Here is an 18,442-nt window from a genome sequence, read left to right on the forward strand (position 1 = left end):
CCTTGACGTGTTGTACCAAGTCGAATGTCATGATCGAATTTCAGGGTTGGAAGTGCTGATTCTCAACGAGGAATGCTGTCAGGACCAAAAAGGGGGCTAAGATAGACCCAAGAAATTGTAGATGATTCACAAACGAATGTCGTCGAGCTTATCGGAAATCGATGGGCTGCACGGGATGAAGTTCAAGATCTTGTCGAGCTCCCGGAAAACAGATCATCCACGAGGTCGAGTTCGGAGGCTCTTTCCATGGTCTCTACCTGTCGCTTGTGCCATGTGGTCTGACACGAGCGTGCATAAAAAGAAAGAATCATCTTACCCATATTGAATTATCAAGAACGGTCGAGTTGAAAAGGCTCGTAGGAAAGTGCGTGTTTCTAAGTTGAAAGTTGATGGTTAGCTACGTCAGGGGAAAGGCCAGCTAGATAGCTACACGAGCTTGGTGGAGTTGTCTCGAGGGAGACAACGAGAAGGGCCAAACGACAGCTGACAATCTTCGGACGGGAAACAAGCGTAATGTGACGACGAGTGTTCAGTCGAAGAGATATCGAGCTGATTGGGGGCGCTCCTTCTCGAAATCGTGATCGGGCAGTAAGGAGTGGGACGAGGACAGCTACTCACGGAAATACCAGAAGACGCGTGTCAATGAGCGTCGCAACGAGTGAATACGAAGAATAGAAGGCGGCCTCGGGTTTATCAACACGGGACCTACTCTCACGCACGATAAAAGGCGATCGAGAGAAGAGTAGCAATGATGAGGCTAGAAACGGGGGGGTAGGGGGAAAAAGAGAGAAAGTAAAGTGAAGGAGAAGGATGGGAAATTTTGGAGGTGACAAGCGGACCAAACAAGGAGACGAAATTCTGATGTGCTGTGCTGTTCTCCCAGCAGACCAGCCTTTTGGGCAGACAGCCGTGCTGCAGCAAAAGGGGTTTAGACGAGCTAGTCCAAGTTGAGGGCCGTGTGGGTCTCCCAACTTACATGATCCAGGGGCAGGCTCTGGAGATTTAGCGGACAGGGTCGCTGAGAGCCTGCTGTCGAACCTCAAAGGGTGCTGCCTCAGCGCTTGTGATTGGTTCAAAAGGCACGGGTCCAATTAACGGCTCGGGACAGGGGTCATTGAATGGTAAGATGGGAGATTGGGGAGGGAGAGCTCTAGCTTCACCTCAAGCAAATTACCTACTGCATCTTGGCTATCGGCATATACGTACCTGTATCATGTCGTAAGCCGCCCTGCGGCCATACAATTGACTCTCAATACAGCCTCTACTAAGTTAGAGCCTCTATCTGAATATTTGAGATCATTTGAATTACCGGTGATGGCCTACAAATGTCTAGATGTGGCCGGACCTCCTTACATCGGTCCATTCCCCAGGCAAGCTTGGTGCTCACATGAGGTACCTAGGTTGTTTCTAAAAGGGGAATGCTACTCTAAGTACCTGTTCCTAGCTCGCTTGTGCTTCAAGTGTCGATAATCATTCTTGCTGCACGTTGCCTTAGGTATTGATAGGGGTTATTCTCTCCTATCTGGGGAATTGTTCGATAGCTACGGAGTACGGAGTAGAGTTGATTGCTACTTTAATCTCTCCCATGTGTCATGTGTCTTTGATCTACGGTGTTTTTTTGTTTTTTGTTTTTTTCATTTCCTGATCATTGGCGCCTCTCTTGCGGCATAGCTCAGAACAATCATAATTGGACTTTATCAGAGACAGATTCCAAGACATACGCAGATCAACCGTTTCTGGAAGAGGTCAGGGTATCTTCTCCCTTCTCTCTCGTGGCCAGAATACTGGCCTGATATTGGATCACGGGATGGCCATATTGTAAACTATTTATTTATTCCTATTTTAGCATTGCCCACTCGCCGTCAAGTACGGTTGCGCCTCAACCGCTCCCACGTCTGTGTCCCTCGTTTATTGGTTTCCCTTCCTCCTCGTCAAAACATCAAACATCCGGTCCATTCAAGGTGTTCTCTCTGTGGGTCCGGAATCAATTACCGTCCACTGTGTTCTAGCTTCTCTTCAGTTGCTATATTGGGTATGCAAGCTACCTAACTTTTTTCATTCACAGAAGGGCATGACAAAGAATTCTACAGGACTGGCATGCAGATACTTGAAACCAATAGGCTTCTGCATGCTGATATGCCGACCTATGACTGTGAGACTGCATAAAACTTGCAAGAGTTCACTGCATCTGCCCGTAAAACAATTATAATACCCAATGTAGGTATCTTGTTGAAATCATTAAGTATCCTACACGCTACCACCTCCATGTCCTTCCCTTGCATGTACAACACGAGCGTATACACTCGTACAGTTCAAATTTTATATAAAGGGGTGTGAAAAGGAGGTACTCCGTATGCAACATGTAATTGCATTCCAGGCAAATGTCCCTGGTCCAAACGAGAAGTCATGTTAAGTAGTGACGGCCTGTGAAACGTTTCGTGTTAAACAAAGATTTCATGCAATTACTTAAAGCAGTGAGTGCATGGAAGCTCTGGTAATACAATTCAATTTAGTAATATACCGCTATGTTTATCATTTCTAGGTCTATTTCACGTATTTCTAGACTCTGGTAATTGCATCCATAACGTCGAAGCGCTCAATGGTTCATATGTGCAGTATTGCAACTGTATTTACTGTAGAAAAAATCATAGTCACTGAGAGCGTACTAACAGCATCTAGCCTGCTCTTATCATGGCCGAGTAGTCTCTGAATAAGGCTGGCTAAATATCTGCTAAGATGTTGCAAGGTGCAACAATAGGGTTATGTAAGGCTTTGGGTTTGCTTGTGATCAACAGACATACCAGTGTAGGGTAGGAGAGCCGGCTTCAAGTTCAACTTTACTGACGAAAGTTGGTAACATCCAAACGTCAGGATTCGAGGATTCTAACACGTATGATATCGCAGCATTACTAAGGACAGGCAGAAAAATACGCGGAATGTAAACTGTTTCTTTTAGAAGTAGGATATTGTATCTATACACTGTTACACCCCACACCGTCTTCTAAATGTCAAGGAAGCACCAAAACCCTTCGATGCCTGTTTCAGTCAAGATACACACCACATTTTCGCTTCTAGTAAAGGTATAGTACACTGCTGGGAAGAGCTGCCCAGATTTTGACGGCTCAAATTTATAGCATGATCAAATAATCTCAGTCATCTTAAGCGAGGCCAGCCTGCTGGCTTGCAAAGAATCGTTTCGACTCCGCACATCTCTCGCTCTTACATCCAGGACATCGAAGACCCATCTGCTTCGAGCAAGCCTGACCTGCTGCCAGGTGCTCCTTGGCAATGTCGGCGAGAGCTTGAATAAAGACAGGACTGCCGTTCAGAGACTCAACCCGCTTGACAGTTTCGGGGTGACCACTGTCGCCGATGACTTCTTGATCCAACTCATATAAAGTTTCAATATGGTCGGATGTGAAAGCGATGGGGATAAGCACCAGATCCTTCTGACCCTTGGATATGTAGTGCTCTACACTGTCCGAGGTTTGAGGTCCTAACCAGGCCGACGGGCCGACCTGAGACTGCCAGCACAGTCGGTAAGGGTTGGAGAAACCGAGGCGCTGCATGACAGCGTAGACAGTGGCCGCAACTTCAGCAGGGTAAGGATCACCTTGATAATGTCAGTATCTGTTACGAATATACGTGACTGAGCAACAAACCTCGGTTAACGACAGACATGGGCAGACTATGCGCAGAGAAGAGCAGCACAACATCCTTCCTTCGCTCCTCAGGGTATTCCGCAAGCTTAGTCTCGATGTTTTGGGCAAAAGCCTCGACCAATCCACTGTGGTTAGGCCAACGGTCGATTACACTCCAGGTAATGGTACCGTCACCGGACTCCTTGTTGGTCTTGCCTTCAAGCCGGTGCCTCCACTTCCATAGCTCGTTCAAGCTACTACCTGTTGTTGAGCACGAGTACTGAGGATATTGTGTGAATGCGACAGCGCGGCCGCCTTTTCCATTTCCAAAGCCGTCCTTCAACAGCTGCTCGTACATTTCCTCGGTCAATGGGTCCGCGTATCGAAAAGCGACGTAGGGCTTGTGAGGCGCAGTCTCGGGGGAGATCTTGTCCAAGATCTTACACATCTCGGCGTTTTGGTATTCAGACCACTTTCGGATTGGTGATCCTCCACCGATGGCAGAGTATTGCTTGATGATTTTGGGTGTTCGCCTCTTCGAAATCAATGGACCGAGATAGTTTTGTAGAGGGCCGAGAGGAATTAGATCGCCGTCGGCCTGTGGTGGTTGTCAATAAAATACATGATCCGGGGGTCTCGGTGTTTTGTTCATGACTTACAAAAAGACGGCTCAAAAAGGCGCCAACCTCATCGGTAGTCGAAGGTCCTCCCATGTTGAGGAAGACCATAGCCGTAGGGCCCTTCGATCCAGTAGCATCTTGAGTGACAGGATGGACGGGAGTGGCTAGATATCGCTTCTGAGTAGCGATTTGGGGTAGCGCAAGTCGATGCGAACTGGCCTGTGAAATGCTCTTGCAGAGCTGGCCTCCAGATCTTCGTAGAGCCATTGTCGATGAACTGTCACTGACTTCAAGAGACAAGGCGTGGGAGGGGAAAGAAATTCCAATTTATTGATCAATTGGAAGTGGTGCGAGGTTTGGAATCATAAAAACAGCTGAGGGGTGTAAAGAAATCTTATGTTACTACGTACATGCAACTAGTGCCGACGGCGATGATGCACGCATCTCCATGGGCTCCGGGATCGCCAACAACGCATCATATCGGGAGTTTGCCCAGGCTTGGCTGCTAGGAGCGACTTACTTGACTAGCAGAACTTCTGCTGTGCAAGAGGTACTACTGAACATGACATCGCCAACCAATCACGTAATTGGTAATCGCTCTGAACAGCGCGCACGTGAGCTCGCGACAGGCAGCGCGTCGGATCTTGTCATTAGCTCGCGTTTGCCTAAAGCTATGACCCGCTAGTATGAGATCTCTCACTAGCTCTTAAAGTCAAGCCGACCCTGTGATGAGATTGATCGGTTTTCACTAAGAGCAACAGACATCAATCGTATCAATATGGCCGATAAACAGCCTTGGCGAAAAGAAGACGAAGATGAGGAGGAGCAAGAACTCGATGAGAACGTGAGTTGATCGAACATTGGCACTCACCTCAGCTCCATATTGATCCACCCATAGAACTACAAGGCACAGAAAGACGCCATCTTGCTTGCAATCGATGTCAGCAAATCTATGTTAGAGCCACCGCCGCCTTCGGATTCCAAAAAGGCAGATCGCGACAGCCCTGTCCAGGCGGCATTAAAATGCGCCTATCATCTCATGGAGCAACGCATCATTTCTAACCCCAAGGACATGATGGGCATTCTTCTTTTTGGAACGAAGAAATCAAAATTCCAGGGCTCTGTAGATGGTCGCAGTGGTCTAGGTTACCCTCATTGTTATCTATTCACTGATCTCGACGTGCCTGCGGCAGAAGATGTCCAGGCACTCAAAACCCTTGTGGAAGATGGGGAGGATGAAGATGAGGTACTGATACCTTCGGATGAGCCTGTCAGCATGTCGAATGTGCTATTCTGCGCGAATCAAATCTTCACAACAAAGGCTGCGAACTTCGGCAGTCGTCGTTTGTTTATAGTAACTGACAACGACAATCCCCACGCATCTGACAAACAGGTCAAGTCCGCTGCAGCGGTACGAGCCAAGGATCTGTACGACCTTGGGATCCTGATAGATCTATTCCCTATCTCTCGTGGAGACGAGAAATTCGACCTCCACAAGTTTTATGATGTAAGAATCGGTCTGGAGATACCAGGGACCAAGCTAACACGCAAAGGATGTTATCTATCGTGACCCTCTTGGAGAGGCGAACATGACAGAAGTCCGAACATCGAAATCTGGAGACGGACTGACCTTGCTCAACTCGCTCATCTCAAATGTCAATTCCAAACAAACTGCAAAGAGAGCCCTGTTCTCAAATTTGCCATTCGAGATTGCTCCTGGGCTACGCATCTCAGTGAAGGGGTACAATATTGTTCATCGTCAGACACCAGCACGCACTTGCTACATTTGGTTGGACGGTGAAAAGCCGCAAATTGCTACAAGTGAAACTACGCGAATTGCGGAGGATAGCGCCAGGACAGTTGAAAAAGCAGAGATAAAGAAGGCGTACAAGTTTGGCGGCGAGTACGTCTACTTCTCCCCTGACGAACAGAAGTCACTGAAGGATTTCGGATCACCCATCATTCGTATCATCGGCTTCAAACCGCGCAGTTTGCTTCCCGTATGGGCAAGCACTAAGAAGTCCACATTCATCTTCCCCAGCGAAGAAGATTATGTTGGTTCGACCAGAGTTTTCACAGCACTCTGGCAGAAACTTCTCAAGGATGACAGAATGGGTGTCGCCTGGTGTATCACTCGTGCTAATGCGCAGCCAATGTTGGCCGCCATCATACCGTCTAGAGAGCGGTCTGATGATAGCTCGGGAACGCCGTATCTGCCTGCTGGGCTTTGGATCTACCCTCTACCCTTCCAAGACGACCTGAGAAATATCAACCCACCAAATGAAGTGCTGCGAAGTTCTGGCGAGCTTACGACGCAGATGCGGACTATCATCCAGCAACTCCAACTGCCAAAGGCTATGTACGATCCATTGAAATACCCCAACCCCGCGTTACAGTGGCACTACAGAATTCTTCAGGCTCTTGCTTTGGAGGAAGAGGTACCCGAGAAGGCAGACGATGCAACGGAGCCAAAATACAAAGCGATCAGTAAACGAGCAGGCGGCTACTTGGAAGAATGGTCTGAATCTCTCGAAGAAGAGTCTGGTAAAGTTGCAAACAAGAGATCGACAAAGCGTGAGACGGACGATGAAGACATGGAGAGACCAGTGAAGAAATCGAGAGGTTCGTCAGAGAAGGCAACTGGTTCTTCATTCAGTATGGCTCAATTGAAAGCCGCGATCGAAGGTGGGACTATTCAAAAGATGACTGTCGTTCAGCTCAAAGATATACTAGCTACTAAGGGTTTGAGTACTGCCGGACGAAAGGTTGAATTGATCGAGAGAATCGAGGAATGGATAGAGGAAAGCTCATGAGACTGAGGTCGAAGGGCAAAATAGAGCGCATTATCAGTGATTTACATGAAGAATGGTTGGCCGGCGGAATGGGCGTTTATGATAATTTGAAGGGGCACTGTTTATCAAGCTGCGAGTACTTGATCATATTGAATCAAAACACTGAGGAGAATTACCCCGCTCATTTGTTTCTTATTGTGACTGATTATACAATTTTCCTACATGGAAGCTTTCGCAATTACTTCCTTTTCATCACATTCACCAAAGCTTCTTTTACTAGGTGGCAACACAACAAGTTGAACACCCTAACAAGCGAATGATAAAAACGGCCAGAGTTCATTTCTATTCAATTTGATCTGAGTATCTCTTTCCAAATTCCAATATGAAATATGGCGACTGCAGGCGGGAGGATAGATTCATCCTCTATGCTCACACCCCCTTCAGCACCCGTTAGTGGCTCTCAGTGGCAAGGCGCTCAAGTCACGCCCACTAAATGTCAGCTAAACACTGCACGGCCCCTTACCTCATCTATCAAATCCGTAGCTCCACCATCACCCACCTGCGCGTTCGTGAGCCCGCAAACGCTAGGACAGCGTCGTCCAAAGATCCCATCCGCAACACTTGTTACCTCATCACCTCAGAAGGAACCTGGTGCTGACGAGTATAACTCAAAATTATTGCGTTTGGCGCGACGCCGGCCAGCTTGCGGGCAACGAGAAACCATGGCCGATTTCCTCGCAAGCCTCGGTCTTGGCGCGCAGACGTCCGCCGCGTCAAGTAACTCGCAATGCGATTCGGTCGAGGAGCTCCAGCTCAAACTACGAAGCATTCTGGATGCCAAGGCGACAACCACACGGGCCGAACATGTGGCTTTGACGATCGAATTGAGAGCCACGGTACGATTTCAGTTGCCTGTGTCTGAATCGGAGAACGGGACACTCGAGAGCCTAAACAACATCGATCCGTCACTGCGAGGAGCGCAATCTGTGGGAATGAATGGCAATCGGGATGAAGGACAGCTATCGCGCGTGGTATTTGCCAATGATACGCTCATGAATCAACCCCAAGACGATCCGACGCTTCAACGATCGGTCGCAAAACACATCATTTCGACAATCAGCTCAACCGATGGGAGTACCTGGACCGTTCGAGAGGTATCGCGCGGTACACAGGGTTGGACTTTTACATATTTGTGCAAGGACTCGTATCAGCAATGGACTCGACAGAATGCAAAGAACCAAACGAAAACAATAGTAGGAGAGTTCAGTCAGAGAGAGCCTGACCCGGTTCTGCATGGTAAGTTCAGAGCGCCATCCAAAGTTGCTTCACTGGCTGACAGTGAGATAGCTCGGCCTGCCTTTGACTGTCGAGGATCGATCGCGATTGCCTTTAACCGTGGCAGTCGCTCCATCACCGTGAAATACGACCATACTCCTTTGCACAAAACAGTTGCAGAGCTGGCCGCCCACTTCAAGCCTGCTCCTCGTCAACTGGGACCAGGCGCGCAGAGACTTCTAGAGCAGCAGCAGAAGGCAAAGGAGAAGATGCTGAGGAAACCTAGAGGCGAGAAGAAAGACAAGAAGGAGCGAAAGAAGCGGGACTCTACAGTAAAGGCGCAAGATGAGAACGGTAATCCCCGGAAACGAAAGAAGAAAAACAATGGAGCATCTCAACCAGCGGACTCAGTAGACGGGCCGATGATCCCTCCAGATTATCCTGGGGCACCAGCAATCGATGGGCAAAACCAAGGGGGCCCATCGTATATGAACGGCGGAGAAGCGTCCGGCAATACTGGGCAGCAAGGGTTCAACGATTATCCTCAAGGGTTGATGGGGGACACAACGACGAATGGAACTTCGTCTCAGCAGGCAAACGGCCAGATGGCTTCAGCTGCTTTCCCAGTTAATGTCTCAGCAGCTGAAGCAGCACGTCGAAAAGAAGCAGCCACGACAATGCTCAGCAACGCTGGTGTCGATCCCACCACATTGTCTCCTGAGCAGTTTGGTATCTTCGCCAATCAAGCACCAGAGTTGCAACGCGAGTCACTGAACATGCTTGTCAAATATGGTGCAGAACGCCTCCGCATTGTCCATCCCGGCAACAAGGATGGGTCAACACAGGCAAGCTCTTCAACACAGAGCAGCCAAACAACTTCAACTGGACCTAGAACTACCAAAGAGCTAGTGCCACAGTCAAGTGCTCAGAGCAACGTGAACACAGATACTGAGACAGCAGTGGCTCAGGCTGCTGACGACACTTCCACTCCTAAGCGTAAGAGGAACAAGATGGGCAAGTCGAGAACAGCCTGTTTCGCATGTAAGGCACGGAAAACAAAGGTTAATACCCCTCAAACTAATCAAACACTGTTGAACTAATAAAACCAGTGCCCGAGGGAGAGGCCAATCTGCACCGAGTGTGCGGATCAAGGGACTGCATGTGAATATGCGCTACAGAAACCAAGAAACAGGGCAACAAAACCCAAGAAGTCTGAGGCAATCGTTGTTGTTGTTGATGATGGTGACGACGACGACGATGGTGATGAGGAGGATGAAGAGGTAGAGCAGCAGGAAGATGCCGAGGGAGAGGGTTCTGAACAGGAAGATGACGAACAACAAGACACTTCACAGGACTATTCATACCCTCAGATGAATATCGGAAACATGGTCACCGACACTGATGCAACAACTCAAGATACCCAGCCCACACAGAGCAACTACTACCAGCCTGCTTCCGGGCTAGTTCTTCCTCAGCCAGACCCTGACTCGACCAGCTCTCAAGCAATGAGCACATCGGTCCCGCAGAGAGGTAACTACTTTCATAACCTGCCAGAAGTGACACAACCCATGGTCCACCCGGCCCCCCCTATCCCAGCTCCTGCTGGTACGATCGCGCCCTCTGAAACAAGGCGATGGACCGCCTTTGGTAGCGGTAGTGTTGGTGGAAGTAGCACCACTAGCAAGACACGAAGAAGTCTTCCGTCCGAGCCCAGCCAAGCCAGTGCGCAAAACATGCCTGCAAACCCACAGCCATCAGACTGGGCTCAAACTTCCAACACGACTATGCCTGCAACGACAATGGCGTCCGTCTCTCCGCAGATGACATACGACACACGCTCAAGTGGGAGGACTCGACAGAAGAACCAGAGCCTAACGAATGATACCCCCCAACAAGCTCCAGCAGTTCCTAACACGGTCATGCAGCAGGCTCAAGCACGTCAATCGCCCGTCGCTGCGGCAGCCATGATGGCGCAGACCCGCAAATCTCCTTATCAACAAGCTGCGGTTCCTCGCACGACTTCTAGAACAAGCCAGCGAAACCAGTCTCGCACACCTGTAACTGACCAGGCACGAGGCAGCACTCATTATGATACATCACACATGTCCAGTGGTTCTGGCTATAATGACTATGGGCGTTACAGCAGTACTAGCGCCAGCGGAAGCCATCAACCACCGACGACCATGAGCACATCTTACCAGAGTACTCCTTCCACTGCAAACCAGTGGTCTAGTTCTTCGAGTCGAAACGATCGCTCATACGGCACCAACCCATCATATCGAACACCTAACATTTACGCACAAACAACAGCGTCTAAGCCAACGGCGGCATCCCGCCAGAACTTTAACATACGTTCAAACACACAACAGCATACTCGTGCTAGCAGTGGTTCATACAACCAGCAGCAACCACAGCAGCAGGAGGGTTACGCATCATACTCTGGATCTGCACACCCAGGCCAACAGGCTCAAACATCAAACCAGCAACAGCCGCCTAGTTGGTACTTCCAAAACTCTCACAACCCTTCTGTTCATCCTGGGGGCCAGTCATCTGGCTATAACTATGAGCCATGGTCAGGCGTTTAGGAGTCAGGGTGCTCAATTGTACACAACTAACTATTAATCTATGGCTTATGAGCGGAGGAGAAATTGTTATGGAAGGGTTTAGCGAATCGGTTTATTTTGCGCAATGATGGCATAAACAGGAATTGAGTTAGGGCCCTCATACATATCTGGAGATACCCGGCAATGGCAGACAATTGAGAATCGTAGGTTGTCACATTTCTTCTTCTTTTCACCAGATAGATGTGATAGTATCTTTGAAGCATCACATAGCTTGAATCATTATTAGGTGCTACTCAGCTGATCATTAACCTTGACTCATGTATTCCTCTCAAGTCCCGCCAAACTCCATGGTATTTCCATCACATTAATTTCCAGTCATTCGTCCAGTCATACGAAGTATTCCCGTAGGGATAGGTTGCCGGTCTTTGGATGCATGTTGCTTATCTACTCAACATGGTCTGAAATAGCGAACTTGCTGAGCGATCGCAGCTTGCCACCGTAAAAGTATAGCAGCCAAATACCAATGATGCCGATGACACTTAGACCACCGAGAAGGCTGGTACCCTTAGCAACACCGAGGTTGTCGAACAAGGGCTGGGCAAAGAGAACACTGCCACAAGCTAGAGCACTTCGGAAGAAGTCATTCGCTGCAAAGAGACTGGCAGCATACATTGGGTAGCTGAGAGGAATGTACACAAAGATACATTGCATGACAATGAAGACTGTAGCTCCGTAGATGGTGATGCCGATGGTGGGCACGATCCAGTGGATAGAGGCTCGAGCTGTCCAGGCAAAGAGGAACAAGCCAATAGTAGGACCAAGGGCGGCTGGTAGAGCTGGAACAAGACGACTTTCTTGAATGGGCCAACCACGCTTGGCGATGCGAGGGTCCATGTAAAAGTACAGGTAGGAGACGTAGATGCCTACGCCAATCATACAAGAGACGAGAACGCAGAGGAAGACGAGACCGATTTGACCAAGGTTCATGTTGTAGTAGACTGGGTAGACACGGGGGAAAACCTCGAAGACTAAGAAGAGTTAGTTATCGCGATGCCAATGATATGGTGTAGCGAACTTACATGAATAGTAGATACCATAGATAATGGCAGTGTAGACCTGCACGAACAGCACGGCAGGGTCCTTGATGGTGATCTCCATAGGTTTGATGAGTGCATCGACAGCAATGGCAGAGACCTTCATGTGGCGTTGGTCAATCTCACTCTGTGACATGAAACGTTGGTTGCCAGTGAGCTTTCGAAGACGCTCTGCTCGACGGAGGAGAATGTTGGCGCCGCTGGTCTCAGGGAGGAGAAGGAACATGAGGATGAAGACAGGGGCCGAGGCCCAGATACTCTCGTAAAGAGACCATCGCCAGTTCTTTGCGGGTACGGCGAAACCACTGATCAGGGGACCAAGAGCAGCTACACATGTTAGTTGAAAGCAAGAGACAGTGAGAGTAAGGGAGACTTACGACCACAGTAAGCAGCGGAGACCCAGGCCATCATGGCATAGGGCAGAGCCATGAGACTGTAAATATCTCCCAGTGAAGCACCACCAGAAGCCAAACAAGGTGAACCGAAGAAGCCTTGAAGGAATCGAAGAACCATGAGACCGGGATAGTTATCGACTAGTGCTGTTGGGATAGAGATGATAACAAAGAGAAACATCGTGACAATGTAAACGGGGTTTCGTCCAATGCGAGGAATCTCACTTAGGGGTGAGAAGATCAGAGGACCGATACCATAGCCCAAGACATATAGTGCGAGGCCAAGCGTAGCCTTGAGCTGGCTAACTCCAAAAGCGCGCATTACACCTTCAGTTGAGGAAGTGTAGATCGCAGAGGATGTATAGACGACGAAGGTGTATAGGCAGATGATGAGGGAGACACCAAGTCTACGGTTGTTGGTCCAGTTATGAGGGTTCTCGTTGTCGTCGCTGAAGTACCAATCGACGAGGATAGAGCCATCCTTTGTTCGCTTGGGAACAACAGGGATAGACTTGACCTTCTCGACATCGTGCTCTTCATCGGCTTCGAGTCTGTCGACAGTGTAGGCTTGGGTTTCTTGAGGAGATCGTGAGCGATGGAGTCTCATGGGCTGAGGATCAGCACGTTCGATGTCGTCGTTCTCATTGTTCTTCTCGCTCTTCTCGTTCTCACCCTTGAGCTTGGGATCTTCCTCTGCTGCAACAGTAGATGAGGCTGAGGATGCGAGAGCTGTACCAGTAAGGACTGTGTTGTCGTTGGGAGAAGACTCTTCGATGATAGCATCGGGGTTGTTAATCACTGCAACCCAAGACTCTGGGAGCTTGAAGTCGGGCTTTTCTTCTGGGTATTGGAGATATTTGTTGCGAGTGACGAAGCGGATGAGTTGCCCCAAGGGAGCATCTCTGATAAGGTCTGACATATTGATGGATATCTTCTTATCGAGATAACTGTATCAAAGGGGGATAAGAGGAGGCTATTGAGTGGGAAGGTTTCTCTTTAAGCTTATTATGCTAACTGAGATCTGGAGTTCAAATCTCGTGAGGTATGCACTCGTCTTATACTCATATTCTCTCCCACTCGTCTACTTCTCTGCGAGCTCTTACACCACGGAGCTTAGCAATCCGGAGTTAGTCACCCATCATGCTGTAATGCAATCTTAGCCCTTCCACATGTCTTTGATATGGTCCATACGAGCAAGCATAACTATGTAAGCCACTTTCGGACTAACATGCCTGACGTTATTACCAATCCCTGCTCGGTGCTCGGCCTACTCTATTATCCTAGAGGTGATCAACAAGCTGCAGGTTTTGGAATAGTCTGGACCTAAGCGGAGTTTAGGGCTGACATTTAGGATTGGAGGGCGATTAGTGTTTATCACCGGGGTGAGGTTTTGCTTATCTGCGTGAGCACTTACACTGTAGTACTGTATGCGTTTTCACTTTAGCCTGCGGATCTATTGCGAATTGAGTCGGGCTTCTTACGTTTTAGTCAGTCAAATATACACGGTAGTTGAATTTGTCTACAGTAAGATTGATGGCCATCTATAATCTGCATTCGTATGTCGTCATTGAGATCCGGATGCTCGGCTGCCTTTTTCTTAGACTATTGTTGATCTGTGAGCACTAACACGATGATATGTCCATCTTGGCTGCTTACTTTGTCTTTCATCTCTGGATCTCAGCCTATATCTCTCTTTGGCTCTCCTCCTTACGCATGTCTCTCACCTCAGCGGTAAGCTCCAAGAGCCCGCGAGCTCATAACATGCTCAGCAAATGAAAAAACTAAAACATATCTTGAACCCCAAAGATCAGCACTAATGACCCAAATGGGTGAGACCCTCCGCCATCTGCCGTCAAAGGCTTAGCAATCGTCCCGGGGATGTGGTGTCAAGATCACCCAATCATATGCTTCAAGGCCCCTGGATTAATCACCCTCGGTGCGACGTCTCCCCGGTCGAGGAGCCTCAATTTTTCCTTGAATGCCGAGACTCTACGGAATATTAATCACGACGGACCAGCTTTGAATTGAGATCGTTGCTTTCAAAACGGAGATTGAATATGTGTATACCATTTCGTGTGACTCATTGTACTCGTCCTTTTTCGGCCGAACAGTGAAATCTCTTCTTATATACTCCGTACCCCAACAATATCTGAGCCCTTCACACCATAACAGCCAACAGCTTTCATGGAGCTGGTAGGACCTTATATCTCACTGACTGAGGCCCAAACGCCCCAGCTACTCAACGATCGGCGCCCGCTCCCCGGCCTGATAAGAATCATTCTAAAGCCAAAATACAAATACATCGGATAGCCCGGGACCTTGCTTACTGCAATGACACTTCAAGGCCAGACATGAAAGCTCAGAGGTCGCATTATTATGTTCGTCACGTCATTGACGCTCACGCACAACAGCTGGCCTGCTTGACGATAAGCTCAAATACACACAGTAGCTAGTTGATAGGTTCGACATCGTTTAATGCTGACCCTGAAGTGCAACCAGAGACTGGATACGATAATGTAACGTAATAGTCTCTTTCCGGTGCATTCTTGACCCTAGAGTCTCATTCTTGAGCTGATGTCTGTTGACTTATGCAACATGGCATTTTATCAACTGCTTGCTCTCTTCTGAATGCGCCGTCGTTGAAGCTCCTTTCGTATCATCATAGCTGGCGCATCTTGGCCCTGGTCCAATAGGTCGACAATCTCCCACACCCGAGGGTGCTCTGCATCAAGGGCCAGCTTGATGAATGGCTCAACCCAACTTGCAGACCTCCAGGCAGGGAAATCGGGCGATGCATTCTTGGCATAGTCAATAAACTTGAAGGCTAGGTCAAAATCGCCCATCTGTGCGCATGCTGGGATTATCACGTCAAAGGCGGGGCCCGCTTCGACTTGATCCATCCACGTCTCGGGGACTGTGGCATCATCATTGCCTTGATCCTTTTTAGAATTCTCATTCCCTACTGACACCGGGGTGGTGTCAATCTTGGCGAGTTCGGAATTGTAAGCCACTGCAAGGTCATACTGCGTCTTCGTTTGGCTGGCATGACGAAGAAGAAGTCCAATATCTGACAATCGGGGACTTTTCCCGGTGAGGAGGTGCATGTCATTGAACAGGTGCATAGCCGCTTCTGAAGTTCGGGTTCGAGCCAGAGCCTCGATCGTGACCATAAGGACTTGCTGGGGAACAGGCCCCTCTTTGCGTATACTTTGAATAGCAGCCTCAGCTTCGCTAATAAGATTGCGGTTCTTGAGTAAAGCCCGTAGAACGGGCATTGTGGTTTCTCGAAGAAGGAGGCGTCCGTTGTTCTGTTGCAGATTCAAAAGTGTAAGCGCACCGGTAACATCCCCCGAATTAGCGAACGCTTCCAGCATAGCATCATTATGCTGCTGGCGAGGCTTGCCATGAATCGCCAGCTTTTGAAGAGCTTGACTGGCGAGTTCAGTGTCACCGTGCCTGGCCCCAGTGGCCAAAACATTCTCAAGAATACCATATGAAGGGCTGTGAATTGGGATATTGACAACGTCTCGCCATACGAAAGTTGTTCCTTCATGGTGGAAGCCCTGGCTGAACATGTCCAAGGCCATCAGCTGGATACTTCTGAAAGCACTGTCGGAACCACGAGCAAACTTTCGCTTCTGCAGGATTTGAAGCATTTCGTCAAAGAAACCTTCTCTACCAAACTCCAGAATAAAGATATCATAGACCCAAAGATCCACATGCCCTGGATCTTCTAAAAGCTGGTGGAATTTACTCAAGGCCATTTCAAACTGGCCTTCTCGTAACATTGCCACGGCAATGATTTGCTTGACAGGCATCGTGAATTCGAACCAGTGCTGCTCCATTATCTGCACAACTTCTTGCCGCAGGATATAGTCTGGGTGTACACTGAGAGCTTCGAGAGCAAGGTAGCAAATATCCGCAGTAAGCGGGACATTTTGAAAAGTCATATCGTCCAATAATTTGCGAACTCCTTTGCTAGACCCCCTTGGGTCAGCCATAGCAGTCATCAGGCTCTCATAGATCAAAGCATCGGGGGGATAGTTGCGGTGTCTGAGAAGAAATCTAACGATATTCAGGATTCTTAGATATCTGTTGGTAGGGAGACTAGAATTGCCTTCTTCTTGTGGCATCCGTAACCGCCTGAGGGCGTCAACCATCACTGGTATTGATACGGTATTCAAGTCTGGCAACACTTTAGCCAGGGCTGGGTTTCGGCCTTCTAGCTTGGCTGGTTGATAAACATGTTGCCCCGTCTCTATACTCTTTTGCTGAGCTTGCCCGTGCTCATGTTCTTGAAAAAACGCATTCAACGATCCCGTCTTCTCTCCAGAGTCCGAAGACATGGCCTGGTCAAGTTCATCATGAAATGAACTCAATAAGTTATCATTATCGATAAAAGCTGTGCTTTTGTCGTCCTTGGCTATGTCGGTCCCATATTGGCGATTTTGGACTGTTTTTAGATATAGAGGCCATCGCCCTGGCCCTGCCGAGCTCAAGATTCTTAGTGAATGAGGCCTAAAGGTTGCTTGGCAGAGACAGCGTCGTACACCATTATACGCCAATCGTGGACAAGGCATTCTCGCCGTACGATTATGTTGCCAATGTCAATGTTGAGAAATGGATTCTGCGGATAAGCGAATGAATTCTGTACTTCGCATACAACTACCTACCTAAAGTAGCGGGCCTTGAATAAGGACCACTACCGCTAACGGGGCTATGCATTCTACGAGGCGTTAGCCGCTCACAGCCGCTCTCACCTTGGATCTCACCGAACAGCCGCGCTCCACTGAGCTTGTTCCATTCCCAACGTTCTGTTTCCAGCACGCGCATCATAAACCACATAGCTACGACGCAACGAATTAGACCATGGTATGTTGGAATCACCCTTGACGCTCGGTATTCACCATTTAGCGCTCTGATCAACTCAGCGCACAATGCTAGCATAGCAGTAGCTGACGGCGAATAGCTACCCCTCGGACTACTCAATGCCGCCCAGGGCCACCCCATGCTCGTTGAGCTGAAGAACGGCGAGACACTCAACGGACACCTGGTTTCGTGCGATACATGGATGAACCTCACACTAAAGGAGGTGGTGCAGACAAGTCCGGTATGTGCCCGCAGTCACGAACGCGATACCTTCGAACAGGATATACTGACGAGTTGAGTACAGGAGGGCGATCGATTTGTCAGGTTACCAGAGGTTTATGTCAAAGGAAACAATGTACGTTTCAACTGCGCCATGGATTATTTACCTAGAAAAGGAGACTGATGTGCAGCAGATCAAATACCTGAGAGTACCCGACGAGATCATCGACCAGGTCAGCGAATCACAGAAGGGCCAGCAAGGCGGTTTCCGAGGCGGTAGAGGAGGACAGTCAAGGGGAGATCACAGCGGTCGTGGTGATCGCGGACGTGGTCGTGGTGGAAGAGGCCGAGGCCGGGGTCGGGGCCAATGAGATAATTACATGGTTAACGATGATATCTACACCTTGAACCAACGGCCCTAGATTTCGCAACACCTCACGACAAGGCATAGTGGATTCTACGATACCAAAGAGAAGAGGAGGACTACGAAGGTCCTCTGGTATCACCGCATGGACATCTCGACTGCCAGGTTGGTCTCGGCCCTGTTGGTGGACTGTAGAAGCTCAGGATGAGCTCTAAACAAGCTGGGAAGAAGAACCCAGTCCATGTGCCAACAATTAATGACATATCTCAAAGTCAGCACGAGACAGGTTCTTATTTTTAGCGTTGTGTGCGCGCGCGTTTAAGTGCAGTACGTTGGCTAAGCAAGTACTATTGCAAATGATCCATCATAAATGCAAAGCCTAAAAATTTCATGTCCATTCCCATGGATTGAGTATCAACTGACCACAACTCAAGTTCCTGGCTTTAGTTCGTGGCCACGAAAACTGACTGCATTACCCATGGCTATCACAGCAAGGGACCGTGGGGAACTGTAAAAATGTCTATTTCATGCGTAAAATTGTTTTACTCAGCGCAGTCTACGCCAAGTTCTATCAACACCATAGGCCCCCTATGGACTGTAGCCGGCAACATA

The 18,442-nt window shown here is 48.9% G+C and overlaps 6 protein-coding genes across 6 annotated transcripts; 3 read left to right on the plus strand and 3 right to left on the minus strand.

Moving 5' to 3' along the window:
* Positions 1 to 3,158: 3,158 nt before the first annotated feature.
* On the minus strand, positions 3,159 to 4,528 carry J7337_004238 (uncharacterized protein; the record flags this gene model as incomplete). Its single annotated transcript, XM_044821934.1, has 3 exons — positions 3,159 to 3,613; positions 3,663 to 4,239; positions 4,301 to 4,528. 3 exons carry the CDS (start codon positions 4,526 to 4,528, stop codon positions 3,159 to 3,161), a joined length of 1,260 nt encoding a protein of 419 aa, XP_044683267.1.
* A 511-nt stretch (positions 4,529 to 5,039) lies between these two features.
* Positions 5,040 to 7,074, plus strand: MUS51 (ATP-dependent DNA helicase II subunit 1; the record flags this gene model as incomplete). The annotated part of the gene is made up of 3 exons (XM_044821935.1): positions 5,040 to 5,105; positions 5,160 to 5,768; positions 5,815 to 7,074. The coding sequence occupies 3 exons, from the start codon at positions 5,040 to 5,042 to the stop codon at positions 7,072 to 7,074; spliced, it is 1,935 nt and encodes a 644-aa protein (XP_044683268.1).
* A 701-nt stretch (positions 7,075 to 7,775) lies between these two features.
* Positions 7,776 to 10,913, plus strand: J7337_004240 (uncharacterized protein; the record flags this gene model as incomplete). The annotated part of the gene is made up of 4 exons (XM_044821936.1): positions 7,776 to 8,349; positions 8,401 to 9,369; positions 9,438 to 9,489; positions 9,521 to 10,913. The coding sequence occupies 4 exons, from the start codon at positions 7,776 to 7,778 to the stop codon at positions 10,911 to 10,913; spliced, it is 2,988 nt and encodes a 995-aa protein (XP_044683269.1).
* A 423-nt stretch (positions 10,914 to 11,336) lies between these two features.
* J7337_004241 (uncharacterized protein) lies at positions 11,337 to 13,297 on the minus strand (the record flags this gene model as incomplete). Its single annotated transcript, XM_044821937.1, has 3 exons — positions 11,337 to 11,920; positions 11,972 to 12,313; positions 12,364 to 13,297. The coding sequence occupies 3 exons, from the start codon at positions 13,295 to 13,297 to the stop codon at positions 11,337 to 11,339; spliced, it is 1,860 nt and encodes a 619-aa protein (XP_044683270.1).
* Positions 13,298 to 14,984: 1,687 nt separating this feature from the next.
* Positions 14,985 to 16,538, minus strand: J7337_004242 (uncharacterized protein; the record flags this gene model as incomplete). The annotated part of the gene is made up of 1 exon (XM_044821938.1): positions 14,985 to 16,538. The coding sequence occupies one exon, from the start codon at positions 16,536 to 16,538 to the stop codon at positions 14,985 to 14,987; it is 1,554 nt and encodes a 517-aa protein (XP_044683271.1).
* Positions 16,539 to 17,386: 848 nt separating this feature from the next.
* J7337_004243 (uncharacterized protein) lies at positions 17,387 to 17,837 on the plus strand (the record flags this gene model as incomplete). The annotated part of the gene is made up of 2 exons (XM_044821939.1): positions 17,387 to 17,488; positions 17,580 to 17,837. 2 exons carry the CDS (start codon positions 17,387 to 17,389, stop codon positions 17,835 to 17,837), a joined length of 360 nt encoding a protein of 119 aa, XP_044683272.1.
* Between the last annotated feature and the right edge of the window lie 605 nt (positions 17,838 to 18,442).

The sequence above is a fragment of the Fusarium musae genome, chromosome 3, assembly GCF_019915245.1.
Source record: "Fusarium musae strain F31 chromosome 3, whole genome shotgun sequence".
NCBI classification, from domain to species: domain Eukaryota; kingdom Fungi; phylum Ascomycota; class Sordariomycetes; order Hypocreales; family Nectriaceae; genus Fusarium; species Fusarium musae.